This window comes from Lepus europaeus, chromosome 1 (genome assembly GCF_033115175.1).
Source record: "Lepus europaeus isolate LE1 chromosome 1, mLepTim1.pri, whole genome shotgun sequence".
Lineage (NCBI taxonomy): Eukaryota > Metazoa > Chordata > Mammalia > Lagomorpha > Leporidae > Lepus > Lepus europaeus.
Window position 1 is genome coordinate 162,402,361 of NC_084827.1, and position 15,406 is coordinate 162,417,766.

A 15,406-nucleotide genomic window follows, 5' to 3' on the forward strand; every position below is an offset into this window, starting at 1 on the left:
ACCTCCTTGGGCCGCCCTCCAGGATTGAGAGCAATAGTAAGAGCCAGCTCGGGGGAGACACACTGGACGGGGGAGCGCACCCCAGGGCTCCGGGGGGATGTGGCTTCCGGAGACTGGTTCTCGTACTGTCCATCGCTGGCTGCCCGCCTCCGGAGCGGGGCAATGGGTTCTGCAGGCTGCTTCTCCCGAGCCTGCACGCCTGGGAGGAATGGCAGATCGTGCGGGAAACCATCAGCATGAGCCCCCCAGAGAAGGCAGCAGCTCTCAACGCCTCCTCCCCTGCCCTCCTGGGCCCAACTCTGCTCACACTCGGGGCTCCCTCTGCTCAGACCGGACAAGAATCCCTACTGCACGCAGGGCTGGGACCCAGAGCACAAAGGCCTGACACAAGAAACAGATGTCAGCTCCTTCCAGCCCTTAGAGGCAGAGGCCCGAGCTTCCAGACAAGGGAGGGAAGCTGGAGGGGAGAGAGCGTCTCCAAGGCAACTGCATCAACCAACAGCAACACCAAGCCCCGGGGAAGAACTTTTGGAAAGAGCTGAATTGCATCATCTTGCAAATGGTGTGTCCAAGGAGAAACAAAGAAATGACTCAGCCTTGTCGTGGGGGTCCCTGGGGTCTCTGGCTTCCCCTAGGGTTCCCGGGCCTTTCCCCCAGAGCACTTCTGAGACCTCTTGCCAGCCTGCCTCATCCCAGGACCCTTTGCCACCCCTCCTGTTGCATCACCACTACCACCAAAGATGGCCAAGGGTCCTGCCCTGCCCTGCCCCCCCACCCCCCCACCCCGACTGAAGGGCAGGCAGAGAGGAGTCAAGAGCTCCATCTGCTTTTCTCCACTTCCCCTCCCACAGGCCAGGGGTGTGAACCTCACCCTGCTTCCTGCCCACTCCCTCTTCCCACAGCTGGGCTGGGCACGGAATCCATTGCCTCACTGAGCTGCCTTCCAGAATTCCAGAAAGCACACATTTCCTGGGTCCCCAGGGCCAAGACCCAGCCCAAGGCTGGTCTCCTAGCCCCAACAATCTCCTAGGGGAAAGACTTTCAACTTTCCTGCCTTCACTCCCACCAGGACTTACCGAAGGTCTCAGGCCACAAGGGGCTGTGCCCCTGAACACATACCCCATTGCCCACGCGTGAGCGTGTGCACGCACACACCCACACACACACACCATCAGTCCCCCACTTGTGCCAGTGCAGCCAAGTAAAATTCACCCTCAGCCCAGTGACTCATCCTCCACCGTCCACAGCTGCCACAAATGGTGCCCGTCACGAAGGCTCTGTGCCTGTCACAAGCAACAGGCTGCCCGCAGCCCAGTCTAGGGGTGGACACACACACAGGCTCTCAGAGACACGGCCTTATACATGCCCGGCGGCCCACCTGGCACAGCGCTGCACAACCAAGTGAAGTGGGCACACACCTTATTGCCACCCACAAACCGCTCTGCTTTCAGCCACCAGGCCCTCAGCCACCAAGGGCCCTGCTTGCCACCATAGCAGAGGGGAGGAGGGAGGCTGTGGCTTTGAAAGGCAACCCCCTGCTACCCCACAGCAGCCCCTGGCTCCCCTGCACCACTCAGGCCTCCTGGGCAGCTTGGAGCAGAGCCACTGTGGTTTTGTTCTTTGCAAAAATCTCAGAAAGAAACAGACGTAGCCACTGATTTTCTAAGAATATCATGACAAAGGAGGTCCACAGGGGAGAGGCTGTCAAGGTCTGGCATTGAGTTTAGCCCCAAGGTTAAAGAAATGCAGCAGGGCGGGTCTCGGATCCGGGCTCGCCCAGCCCGGCAGCTTCTGGCTGGCAGATCCTGTTGCCTTTTCAAGGGCTGGCATGCTCCCTGTTGGGGGTCTGCCATTTGCACTGGAGACCTGGGTTTGCTTCCCTGGGAGCCTGGAGTCGGCCCCTGCAACCTGCTCAGAGCAGCCTCTGTGTCAAGGAGGCCCCAGGCAGCTACAGCAGCCCAGGAGTCAGGGCTGCCCACAGGCACGGCTCGCTCACAGTAGAGGACACGAGACTGGGCCCACAGCAGTCACCTGCCTGCCTCCCGATCCCCAGCACACAGGTGCACAGTGGCGTGCTGACCAGAAGCAGGGGAGTGACTGCCACAGAGCTAGGGGGCTGCAGGGTACAGCCTCCCTCTGCCAAAGAGGAAAGACCCCCACATTCCACTCCCACATGGCCAGCCCCTCCCCTGTGGAACACCCCACAGCACCAGCGGTCAGTCAGGGCCACTCACATTCTTCTAACACAGTGTCCCACTGTTGTCGCCCTTGGCAGGCCCAGAGCAGCCCCCAAGTGCCTGGATAGCCATGTTCCTGCTCTCTGTGTCTCTCCATAGGCGGGAAGAGGGGCACAGCGGAGGGCAGAGAAGAGAGCCCCATTGTTCCGCTGCCAAGTGGGGATGTCTGGACACAAGCAGCCAGCCAGTGCCAGACAGAGAACAGCCTCTCTCTCGTCCCAGATGCCAGCCATGATAGAACCAGGCCTGCCTCCCACCCCGGACTAGGTCTCCTCTCTGTGTCTCCTACACACACACACACACACACACACGGGCAGAGGCAGGTGCATACTCTCTCCTCTCACACACACACACACACACACATACACAGCCTGGACCCCACAGGAACAGCAGCAGGCCCTGGGACGAGTGCTGGGGTATTCAGTGGGGCCACAGTGAGCCCCTGCCTTCCCCAGCAGGACACATGTGGCCAGAGGAAGCCAATGGAGACAGACAGGAAGTGGGCAAGGGTGCTCTGGGCCGCCCTCCCATCCAGGCAGAGCGAGGAGACTGAAAAGGAATGGGGGACCATGGCAAGAAAGAGGCCTTTCAGGGCGCACACACACGTGTACACATGCGTGCGCATACACACATGCATGCACACATGCACACCTGCCATTCAGGGAGCTGTAGCCCTAACACACAAAACTCTTTGGCACAGCCCTGCTGCTCTCCACCCCCAGGTCACATGAACAAAGCTCCTGGGGTCAGGCTGCAGCACAGGCCTCCCCAAAACCCCCAGACTGGCCACCTCCACCCCCACAGACCCAGCTCTTCTTTCCAGCCTTCCGATTTCCAAAAGCCTGGGTTCCTCAGCTCCAGGTGGCCAGGCTGGGTGTCCAACTGCACGCCTGGGGCTCCGGCAGCGAGGGCATCCGGGTGGAAGGCCACCTGCTGGGCCAGGGCACCAGAAAGCCACACGGCGGCAACCACACCAGCAGCCCTAGGGCAAGCCATGCCAGCTCCCTCGGGGCAGGCCCACTACCCCAGAACCTGCCCAAATCCCCAGGGCCGGCTGGCCACTGCACTCCCCACCACTGGGCCGAGGACAGGGCAGGAGGCAAGAGAGGAGGAGGAGAGGGGCAGTCTGCTAGAGCCATCTCCCCACCAGCCATGGACTGGGAGAAGGTGGTCCCTGGGTTCTAGGAGTCGCCTTCGGGAATCCACAGTTCCCACCACTCCTGAGCCTTTTTCCCAGTGCCGCTCATGACCATGGCACCATCTTCACCCTGCCCCTGGCCGCCAGGCTCAGAAAAGCAGGGGGAGGATACGGGTGATTCTTTCCCCAGGGCGAAAAAGTCCACAGGCTCACATGTCCACGAGGCTAGGGATGGATAACAGAGGACTGCTCCATCCATGGCTCAAGTACATGACCATAGTTAAAGGGCCCAGCATGTCTGGGGATGGCCAATGCACCGGGCAGACACACAAGGCAGGGCCGCCACCTCTCATTCCACAAACTGGGAAATCGAGCTCCGAGGAGCTAAGACTAGCTCGAGTTACGGAAGCAGTTACAGGCAGGGCCAGGACCAAAACCAGAGCTTCTGCCTCTCGGCCGCAGGTGCTCAGATGAGATGTGGACAGGGCCGGAGGCGGCACTCTGTCCCCAGGGTGCGCCCAGGAACCAGACCAGCAGCAGGTGATGGGGGAGCCGCTGTCTGTCTCATGCCCAGGCTCCTGTTGAGACCTGGCTCTGCAGCTGGGTGGCCTGGTCAGTGGCCAGAGGGCTGGACTCCCCAGAGCCCTCACTGAGACCCTCATAGCTATGGCCTGCCTCTCCGTGGGGGGCCCTGGAAGTTGTGCCAGACCCTGTTCCCAGCAGGCAAGGCCAAGGCTAGAAGCATCAGGCCTGTGTCCATGCAGAAAGGAGAGCAAGAGGAGGGGGAGGCAGTGAGACAGCCAGTGTGAGTGCAGAGAGAGGAGGGGACGGTCAGAAAAGCAGGGGAAGGGAGGGTGGGAAAGAAACAGCAAGGAGAAAAGGGGAGAGAGGAGACGGGCAGGGCAGGCAAGGGGGTGGCAGGAAAGAGAAACTGGGAGCTACGGAGAGGCCCAAGGAAGGATGGGTCAGGGGGGAGGAACCCACCAGTGAGGGAGGCAGATCGGAGCCGGTGGAGAGGAGGGGGCCGGAAGCTGCCACTCTGCCCCATGCCCTGCAGCCTGGCATTGTATGCTGCCCACCCCCACCCCCACCCCAGGGGAGCCGGCAGGGAGGAGACAGCAGGCGGGAGGGGCGGCACCCCACCAATGGCACAGGGGATAGGCAGACACAGAACACACGGAGGACACATGGCACAAGGCATTCAACAGGACAAAACAAAACAAAAACAAAGAAAAAAAATCACGGTTAGTCGGTGCTCCGGATCTGGGGTCTGGTCGCACACAGGAGGGAGATGGGAGGATCTCTGACAGGAAGAGAGAGTGGGTCCAGGGTCTCACTTCTCCAAGTGGCAGGCAGACAGGGAGCAGGGGTCCACTGCCACCTCTTCTCTAAGCACCAAGAAGAGGAATATGGTGCTGATCTGGGACCCAGGGGCCGCAGTCCTGTGAACCCCACACCTGCTCCTCCACTAGGGCACTTGCCTCATCTGATCCGGTGGGGGCCCTGCCAGTCCAAACCCAAAAGTCACACCCCGACCCTCAAGCGTCTCTCAGGCCTATGCTGTTTGGTCACAGCCACCTGGGCCACCCTCTCACTGGGGCTCCCCTTCCCCTTCGCTGCCCTGCCCAGAGCTACTGGACACCACCAGAAAAGTCCTTAGAATGGAGCTGCGTGGATGCACTCGGTGCACCTGCCATGCCGTCCTTCCCCTCACTCTCACTGATGCCCCTCCCCCCGCCGCCTTCACCCCCAAGGGCCACAGGCGTGGCCAACACTCACCCTGTCCTGACTCCTCACCGGCCCTGCTCTCTACCTGCCATCACCCAGGGCCAAGCTTTATGTGGCTTCCATGGGCTGACAGCTCCCTCATGTCTGAGCTCCAGCCTCTCTCCTGAGACCCCCAGTGCACGTATCCAGCTATCTCCACTGTTGCATGGCCATCTCAAACCCAACCCGTCCACAATCACACTTCATGGCTCCCTTGAAGCCTCCTCTTCCCAGATCCTTAAGCATCCCAAGGTGGCTGGAAACCCGAAAGGCATCATGGGCTTCTCTCCTGCTCTCACCTTCATGTCTGGTTGGTTCCACCTCCCAAATTTCTAAGCGCACTCTGAGCACTGCTCCCATCTCCGTGGCTGCCACCTGACCGCTAACAGTGGCCTCCTCCCCGGTCTCCCTCCTCCCACCCTGGCTGCTCGGATCCTTTTAAAACAAATCAGATGATGTCACTCATCACCCTAAATCTTTCTTAAGGCTCCTCGCACCACACAAAAAAACAGCCAAAGTTCTTAGGACCACCTACAGAACCTACTGCAAGCTGGCACCCATTGCTGACTCCGTGCCCCACTATACTCCCCTCACACACTCTGCTCTAGCCAGACCAGACACACCCCTGCCCCAGGACCCTTGCATTGGCTGCTTCCGATGATGCATTCCCTCTCCACTCAGTGAAGCCATCCCCTCCCCCCACACTTCACAGCCTGTCCTCTTCGGCCCTCATTGCCCACCTGACACACTGCACAGGCACGTGCTTACTGATGTAGTGTCCATCTCTGCCAGGAGGGCAAGAATTTTCACCGGTTTTACCACCATTCTCCCAGAGCTCACACTAGCGAGTAGCCCAGATAGGAAGTGCGTGTTGAATGAATGAGTGAACTCGCCTTGAACTCACCTCCTATTTCTATAATGAAATGCAAAAAAAAAAAAAAAAAAAAAGTCTCAAAGCTTGACACCAGTATTTCCCCACATCTTTACCCATCATCCTTCATTCTTACTTCAGGAAGAGGAAGCTCACCTCCTTGGTGCCCCTGGGCCCTAAGTCGATCTCTAACCTCCTGGGGGACCCTGTCCTTTCAATCTCTCTCTCTCTCTCTCTCTCTCCTTCCTCCCTTTCCATTAATCTTCTCCCTCTCCCTCTCCTGTACCTAAAAGCACCCTGGTGACTCGGATCCTTACAGAAAGTTCCCGACCTCTTCCTGCCCTCTTCAGCTGCCCGTCCTTTTATCACAGAAGCACTGGCCAGAGCCACCAGACTCCTCACTGCTTCTCACCTGCCCTCAGCCCCTCCCCATCCAGTTCGTGTCACCAGCACACTACTGAAATCGCGCCTCTGAAGACCACGGGGCCACCTTGCCAGCCAGCCCAGTGACCCTCTCAGTCCCCAACTCACTATCTCTCCCCCCCGACCCCACTCACTGCCAGGACCCTGGACACCTCCAAGGACCCCAGACTGTGCTGGCCTCTGTGATGGATGGTATGGTCACCACCCTGACATTGCTCACCTCCCAGGATCCTGGACTGTGCTGGCCTCTGTGATGGATGGTATGGTCACCACCCTGATACTGCTCACCTCCCTGGATCCTGGACTGTGCTGGCCTCTGTGATGGATGGTATGGTCACCACCCTGACACTGCTCACCTCCCTGGATCCTGGACTGTGCTGGCCTCTGTGATGGATGGTATGGTCACCACCCTGACACTGCTCACCTCCCTGGATCCTGGACTGTGCTGGCCTCTGTGATGGATGGCACGGTCACCACCCTGACACTGCTCACCTCCCTGGATCCTGGACTGTGCTGGCCTCTGTGATGGATGGTATGGTCACCACCCTGACACTGCTCACCTCCCTGGATCCTGGACTGTGCTGGCCTCTGTGATGGATGGCACGGTCACCACCCTGACACTGCTCACCTCCCTGGATCCTGGACTGTGCTGGCCTCTGTGATGGCATGGTCACCACCCTGACACTGCTCACCTCCCAGGACCCTGGACTGTGCTGGCCTCTGTGATGGCACAGTCACCACCCTGACCACTCACTCCCAGTGCCCTCACTCTCAGGCTCCACTTCCACTCGTGGTCACTCCATCCTATGTTCTCATCTCCTCCATGCCCACAGCTTTCACCTTCACCTCTGCCAATGACCGCCCACTGCAGTGTGTCTCACTCCTTCAGTTCCAGTCCAGGGGTTCGCCTGCCTTGCACACCTCTCTCCAGCTGGAGCTGCGCTGCAATGTCAGGTGCAACTTAGCCAACACTGCGCTCCGTCTTCCACCACACGGGGCGCTCCCGAGAAACCACTGCCTTGCTCCTATCCGTGGAACCAGCCCCAGAGCACATTCAAGGTCTCCCTCTCCTTCACCTACTACAGCCCTGTAATTTCTCAGTGCATTGGTTCTACTCCCATTTCTTCTTCTTCACTCCCACGGACAGCCCCTGAATTTGGTCCCCCTCAGCAAGGCTACCCATCAAGCTCCTAGCATCTCCCAGCCCAATGCTTCTCCTGTCTTGCAACCTTCCAGCTCAGACCCACCTAAGCTGCAGCTCTGGGCAGGGCACATTGCCCTGACCAAAACACACAGCTCCCAGGCTAGAACTCGGGCTCTGTCCTCGGTATCTAAGACGGTGCAGAGACTGATCCCATGCTGCCTTTTCTGAGTCTCCCTCTCACGTCTCCATGACATCCTTAATCCACTCACTGCTCTTCACCCAACCAACCTCCAAGGCTGGGCTTCCAAGCACACTCCAGCCTGCCCCGCCTCTCCAGCTGATGGCAACCAACCCACTTCTCACCCAGAACTCTCTCCAAGCCTGTCAGATTACAAATGACTTCACTGTAAAGTTCTCATTCTTTCCCCCCTACTGAACTTTAGACTCCTTAAGGATAAGATCCATATCTGATTTCCAACACGCACTGAGGTCTCTAGCTCTGAAGTCAGCCAAGATCAGCGCAGCCACAGAATCAGGAACATGAGATAACTCGTTTGGACTGTGCGGCTGACTCCTATTTCCTTTTCTTGTCTTATTACACTGGCGAGGACTTCCAACTCAATGCTACGTGATAGTGGTGATAACAGGCGTCCTTATTTTGTCCCTGCACAAGAAAGGGTGACATCTGCTAGAGGTTTCTGGTGCCTACCCTTCATCAAGTTAAGAAAACTGCCCCTCCCTACCTTCTCTGAAGTTTAATCAAATGAGACATGAAGGGTGGTTGCGTGCAAGTGGAATGAACCAGGGACATGGGACTGAGGGACAGAGATTAGACAAGGAGCAAAAGGCACACACAAAGGAGGAACGTCAGGAGACGGCCCTGCAGATCTGGGCCTCCCGAGTTACTCATCTCAACAGCTCGTCTTCCAGCAGCTTCCCGAGGCAGAAAGTAGGAGGAGCAGAAAGAGGTGGAGCTAGAAGTCAGCCTTCCTGGCTCCCAAGCTGATCTACCTACTGCTCCCGCCCGTGTGTGTCTATACAAGGACCTAGAGGGCGCTGTGCAAGCAAGACCTGCTAATATCACAGTCTGCTCACAACGTGCGTGGACTCTGAGGGCGAGCTCACAGCAGTGGGAACCAAATCGTACTGCCCACCCCAACCCCGCGCGCAAGATCTCCTTCTCCTGACTGCAGGATGAGATGTTAACAGAGTAAGGGAACGGGGATACTACGCCCACAATACCCGCCCCTTCCTGGGAAGCTACAGGAGATGGACGCTGATGATCAAGACCTCAGCGGCTGGTAGCTAAGAAAAGACTGAGGGGAGATCCACTACAAAGCGGGCAGCCCCCCGGGACCATGGGGCTGTGGCTTCCTCCTGCACCAGCTCCACAGAGCTACATGGAAGGGGTCCCATGGGGCGAGGGATTTCCTCTGCTCCTTGCAGACAAGAGGATTCCCTGAACCCTGCCCCTTGCCAGGCTACAGCATCATTGTCCTCTGGTCCTCTGTCCCCACTTGGTAAAACACTGGGAGGAGAGTTAGATTCCCAGGAATTCAGGTAGCTGCAGCCCCTCCCCTGGACAAAACCTAGAGGGAGATGGGCTGTGCTGCTGCAGCAACCAGTGAGTGTCCTCAGCTCGGCCCCCACCTCCACTCTCCACCCCCCAGTCTGCTTCCCTCTCCCCCCTGCCGTGGTCAGTGTTGGAGGAAGCACAGCAGTGACTGCCGATTGCCCTGGTGCAAACATTCCTACTGCCACCTGCAAGCCAGCAATGGTGGAAGGGCAGGCTGGGCCCGCTCTGGAGTCCAGCAGCAGGGCACCCATGCCCCACACCCAGCTGGCCTGCCCCGAGCTGCTTCCCCAAGCCCACGGCCCCTCCCTGCCTGCAGCTGGCACGGTGACTCAGCTTCTCTTATATTTAGGAAAAGGGCGGAGGGCACAGCCAGCTGTCCAGGCTCCCTCTGTTCCCCCGTGGAGCTCTCAGCACCCCGTCAGCAGAGGGGCTGGGCACAGGGCCCTCCTGGTTGCACAGTCTTTCCCCTGCCACCCCGCCCTGGCTTCTCCACAACAAACTGCACACACAGCCTTGCACACCCGGCATGACTGAGGCACAGGGCAGGAAGGGAGGGAGCGCCACAGCTGTCGGCCCCAGCTCGGACCTGGTCAGGCCGCCTCCGCTCCCCTGATGGGTCCACTGCCTCTCCTCGCAGCAGAAAGATGGGCCCACACTCTGCTGGGCTGAGCGCTTCACCACCTCCAGGAAGCCTACCCTGACTGCCCTAGGTGGTATGCTATGCTTTCCCACAACCTGTTAGACTTATCTGTCTGTGGACCTGTCCCCAGCACTAGACAGTACACGCCTTAAGGCAGGGCCTGACAGACACCAGTATCAGAATCTCAGTGCCGGCCTTGATGCCCACCACACAGTGAAAGCAGGAAGGGGTGGCCAGGGTGCATGCTTCGGAGAGCCCCTTCCCCAAGCCAAGGCAGCGCCTGCCGTGGGGGTCCCTGCTGAGTTTGTGTTTCTCCCCAGAAAGACCAACCAAGACCAAGAAGGGAGGGGAGGAGGGGGCTCAGGAGGGGCGACCGGGACTGCTGGCCCGAGACTCTTACCTGCCACCCGGTGGGCCACCAGCCCGCCCAGGTTCAGCGGCTCCTCCTCTGGCGTTCGCGAGGGGTCTGCAGGGGCTTCCTTTGGCGGGAGCTGAGCCTGACCAGTGAGGCCAGGGAGAGAGACCGGGGGCTGCTGAGGCCTGGAGACGCCACCGGCGTTTGGAAGGAAGGCAGAGGAGGAGGAGGAGGAGGCTGGACTCTTTGGACGGAAACCCTGGCCAGGTCCGGCCACATACGGCTGATAATCATAAGGGGAGTGAGACCTTCCAGGGGGCAGAGGCTCCAGCGAGGCCTGGGCGAGAGGCTCGGGGCTTCCGAGGGAACGCCCACTCGGGATGTAGCCAGACCTGGACTGGGTGAGCGGGTGGGACTGGCGGGAGGAGAGTGGAGACGCCCCTGGCCAGGCCCCCGGGACGCTCTGGGACTTGTGCAGGGGGGCGGCGGCAGAGGCCGGCTCGAGGTCCAGCATGAGCATGTTGAGTGCTTCGATGGACTGCTCGATCTCCCGCTGGGAAGCCGCCCTCGGGAACTCAGGGATGCTGGGGGCGGAGGTCTCCGCTGGCGGCTGGGGGCTGGGCCTGCTGGCCACGAGGCCGTCCTGCTGGCGAGGAGGTGGGCGAGGCTGCTGCTGCTGCTGCTGCTGCTGCTGCTGCTGCCATGAATTCAGACCCCTCTGCACGGCCTCCCGGCTGCTGCCCCCACGGGCTGGAGCTGGGGGAAGCTGGGGCTCGTTTTCCGGAAAGGACTGAGAGCGGAACACACTGCTGGGGTCGTGGCCGTAGTGGGACGTGGTCACCGGCTGTGACCAGGCCGGGTGGGGGCCGTCCCGCTGGAAGCCGGCGAACCCCTCCTGTGCGGAGTAGGAGGGCCGCACGGGGGCCACATGACCAGCAGGGGCAGGCGCCACCCGACTGGTAGACTCATAGGGGTAGCCTCCGCCATTGACCACGGGTTCCCCAGGGTAGGGCTTGTCCAGGCCGTTGGTCAGGGGCGTCAGGGCCTCCGGGTAGCCCCCCTCACTGGTGTTGGTGACCCCATCCAGGGAGGAGAGCGTGCCCATGCTGCCCACGCTGTGCCCGTCCTGGTTGGGCAGCTCATCGTCCAGGATGTCCGTCTCCCGCTCAGAGGCCAGCGCCCCACCGTTGACATGGACCTGGGCCGGGACCACGTGGCGGCCAGCGGCGGGGGCGGCCGGACCCCCAGCCGGGCGGGACCGGAGCTGCTGGATGTGGTACATGACACCTGGCTTCTCTCGCTCCAAGCCGAAGCCACTGAGCAGACGATCGAGCTCCCGTTTCTCCTCGGGACTCAGGGTCGCGGGCGCGCCAGGGGCCCCGGGCGCGGGCCCGGGCTCATCGGTCTTGTCGGTCTTGGTGGAGGCTGTGGAGTTGCCGGAGTCGCTGCTCACGGACAGCGTGTGCTCCACGTGGTTGGGGGTGGCCGACAGGACGGGACGTGTGGCGTTGATGGCCCCGGTGCTGCCGTGCAGGGAGTCCTTTTTCTTCACCTTGGCGTACAGGCTCCCATCCAGCGGCCCCTGCGTGTGTCCCACCACCTCTGCAGGGAGACGGCGGGGGTGGGGGGGAGACACAGACAGCAGAGGTCAGCACAAGGCCAAGACTCAGTGAGGGGCCCCCACTCCCCACTGATGACCACCTCTTTTCCTGCTCCTAGGGTGGGACCTCTCCCCCAGGCCCAGGGGTAGAGCCCTCACCAGCACCAGGCTTCAGGGCCTGAGACTGAGCAAGGACAGGGTCCTAGGGACAAACTGCCTCAGTTCCAAGACCAGCAGTGTCCTAGGGTGCTGGCCACAGAGGAGTGCATTCCTCTCAGGGTCTCAGTTTTTTCACCTGTGCAATGGGGCTAATAATGGAATCAGGCTGAGCCCTCAGGACTCAAGGAACACAAACTTCAAGTTGAGATGAGCTGATGACCGTCATGTGCCGAGATCACTACCAAGGGAGAGGTCAACAGCTGGGAGCCCTAACCCTGACCTCCTCGGTGACATTCATTCTTAAGTGACGGTACCCACGGCATTACCGGACTTCCCTCCCGGGTGAGAGGCGGGAGAGGTAGGTGTCGCCTTGAGTGCCCACGGAGGCGTGAGTGTGGAGACCCGGAGCTTCCCGGAGCATAGGGAAGCAGGAGCACAGGAAGGGACCCCCCTCCGGCCAAGGTGAGGGGTGCAGATAAGGAGACTTAAGACAGGTCTAGGACTTGAGCCTCTACAGCTGCATTCTGGCTCAGCGTCATGAATTTTCTAGAAACATCCAAACAATGCCATTCATCCCACCCACTAGCGCATTTCCAGAGGTCTCTCCTAGTTCCTCCCCTAGCACTGCCCACTCCTCATAGACCCCTACCCAGCACCAGGGAGCCCCACCATACCACACCCCCAGAGGGGAGCAGGACCTCCAGATGAGCGGCCAGATCCCCTCAGCACCCCAAGTGCAGTCTCCTGTGCCAGAGGGGCTCTCTTTCCCTCTGCATGAGGGAGACCAGGTGGGGCGCTGGGACAGAGCTCAGGACCCGGGAGGTGGGGCCAGCACAAGAGCAGAGGTTCTCATCAAGGAGGGGGTTGTTTGTCTGCAGGCCCTCCAGGGACCCCCGGGGGGCTCGGCTTTCTCTGAGAGGAAAAAGTGAGCACTGGGTGGCTGGGGGCCAAAGGGCTGACTCAGGAATGAAGAACTTGCCCCGCCTGGCGAAGCGCCGTGACTCCACATCCCATACAGTCAGCAGCCCAGCCTCCAGCCCCAGTACCACACGCGCACACGCACGCATGCACGCACGCACACCCAAAAGCCCCGCCCCGCCCCGCGCTCCAGTCCAGGCCTCTGGTTGGCAAGGGGAGAAATCCCCTCCCGAGGCTGCTGCAGCTCCAGCCCAGACCCCAGCAGCCACACACAGCCAGACACAAAGACGGCCGAGGCTCACACGCCAATCGGAAGTTCCCCACATCAGAAACGCCCAGACACATGCCCTCGCAAGGTGCCATACGACACCCAGAACGGGAGTGCAATGCAGGCATGGGGACCTCCACAGCGGCAGCCACACAGGAGGCCTACGCCTGGGAGCCAGGCGGTTCTGTGCCTGTTATACAGGTGGATAAACTGAAGCTGAGAGGCCAGCAAGTGCCATCTACAAACACATGCCCCTGGTGCGGTCAGGATTTGAGATCAGAACTAATTCCCTTCAAAGACCACGCAGTTGTTCTTATGTAACTCATCACACACACACACACACACACAGAGACTAGAATAAGCACATCAAAGACAGGAATACCTCAAAATAAATACTGAGATTGAAAGCCACAGACATTTCAGAAAATATAAATGGGCAACCATGCCCAAGGCTGAGCCCTTAGGCCAGAAGTGGCAGCCTCTAAAAATAAACACTCCAACAGAAGCCCGTGGCCTACAGCAAGCCATCAGATGACCACAACACAGGAACATCCTGATCCACACACACACCCCACAGGCTGCCCAAGCGATGTCACCCTCGAGCGGGCACAGCGGCGTCCCCTGCACCCCCAGGGGCCGATGCTCTGAATTCCCCAGAACCATTCTCTGCCCCAGGTTTCAGAACCTCAGCCAGCAGCTGCCCTCAGTGCCCGGGGCCGGAGGGCTGCAGTGGGTCACAGGCCATGGGCTGGTCAGGACTGGACAGGCCTCTGGCTGAGACACATTCTGAACCCACCTGCCCCCGTGCCTGGGCCCCTCACGGCTGCTGAGATGCAGGCCCAGGCCCGGCCACCTTTCATCATCTCCATAGGGGTCCAAGCCACAGGATGGGGCTATGTCCTTCATACCATGGCTTTCCAAAGACCTGGGCCACAGGCTACGCTGGCTGCTTCGGGAGGGGAAGGTACCAAAGACAGCACTTGTCATCATCCGCTGAGACACCTCTGGGGCTGGGTCTCTGAAGGACCCAGGCCCACAAACCAGAGGACAGGAACTGAAAAGCTGGCTCCCCTCCCCTCCGGGTCCGCGAAGCTACAGGCCAGACCCAGGCCCACTGTGCAGTCTGCAAGGTCTCTCCTGGACCAGAGGGCCCCTTGATCCCCCGCATCTTCTAGTCCACACCCACGTGGGGTGGGAAGATTGCCCTGCCATGTCCACCTGCTGCCCCACTCACATTGAGATGCAGACAGGAGAGCCACCAGGCGCCACCCCACTGGGAAGCACGCAGGTTCACTCCAGTATCTCACCGGAGTTCCACGAGAAGGGGACTCAGGGAGAGCTCAGGAGGCGGCCCCAGGCAGGAGGCAGGACTCCCACTCAGGACTGCACCTGACAGCCAGGCCTCAGTCTTCATCCATTCTGGTAGCAAGCTCCCTGTGCCTGTCAGCCATCCCAGAGGTGACGACAGCCAAAGCCTCTGCGGCTTAGGGGGAAAACGGAGGGGGTAGAAACTGTTGGGTTCCCTAAGCCAAACGGCAGTGGCTCTTGCTACCACCCGAGGGGCCCCTGCTCCTGACCCCGTGCCATGGGGCCATCCAGCACCCTCACAGTGGCCCTGCTCTTCTTCACTGGGAGAACCAGAGGCCACCCACCCAGGCCTGGCCAGGCCCCCTGAGGGCCTCACTGAGCCCAGCAACCGGGCACGGCCTGCAGGGCGGGCACCCCTGCCCCACCCTCCCCCCACTCCAACTCCACAGCCACATTATAAGCCATTTCCGTGGACCACAAGAGCCCGGAACATAATGTGGGTTTCAATCTATCAAGGCAGGAAGGGCGAAAGAGAGAGGCAGGCGGAGCAAGGGCAGGAAGGAGAGCAGGTGGGGGAGGGTGGAGAGGGTTGGAGGGGCTGGGGGAGGAGCCCATCTTAAGACACCTAACCAAGGGGCCACCAGCAGCTGCCAAGACAGTGGCCAGGTCAGGTAAAGCCACCAGACATGAGAAGGAGTTGGGCCACCCAATGGGAGGGGGCTGCCTGGAGGGGGTCCTGGGGACAATGAGGAGAAGAAGAGACTGCCGTGAAACCTTGGTTTCAGGCCCAGGTGGACAGCCCCAGGCCCCTGTCCAGGCCCACGTCACGGGTCACGTCCTGCCCATTTCTCCAGGGAAGCCAAAAAGTGCAGTCTCTGCAGGGTGCCACCCAGGTACGTCTCCCCACTCTTCCCACAGCAGCGGGGTGGCCTGGCCCCCACCTCCACGCCGAGCTTGGCTGCACACCCCATGACTGCACAGCGCCTGTACCCGCCGTAAGCG

At 60.4% G+C, this 15,406-nt stretch overlaps 1 protein-coding gene across 9 annotated transcripts in view; it reads right to left on the reverse strand.

Annotated features, from left to right (window-relative positions):
- TNS1 (tensin 1) overlaps nt 1-15,406 on the reverse strand; it is a 191,253-nt gene that overhangs the window by 32,295 nt on the left and 143,552 nt on the right. For 8 of the 9 annotated variants that reach the window (XM_062191499.1, XM_062191480.1, XM_062191489.1 and 5 more), the window contains 2 exons: nt 10,197-11,753; nt 3-199 (listed from right to left, as the gene is read on the reverse strand). In XM_062191499.1, coding sequence (XP_062047483.1) covers nt 3-199; nt 10,197-11,753 — 1,754 coding nt within the window. The remainder of the gene's footprint in view (nt 1-2; nt 200-10,196; nt 11,754-15,406) is intronic. The other variant, XM_062191517.1, reaches the window with a different exon arrangement.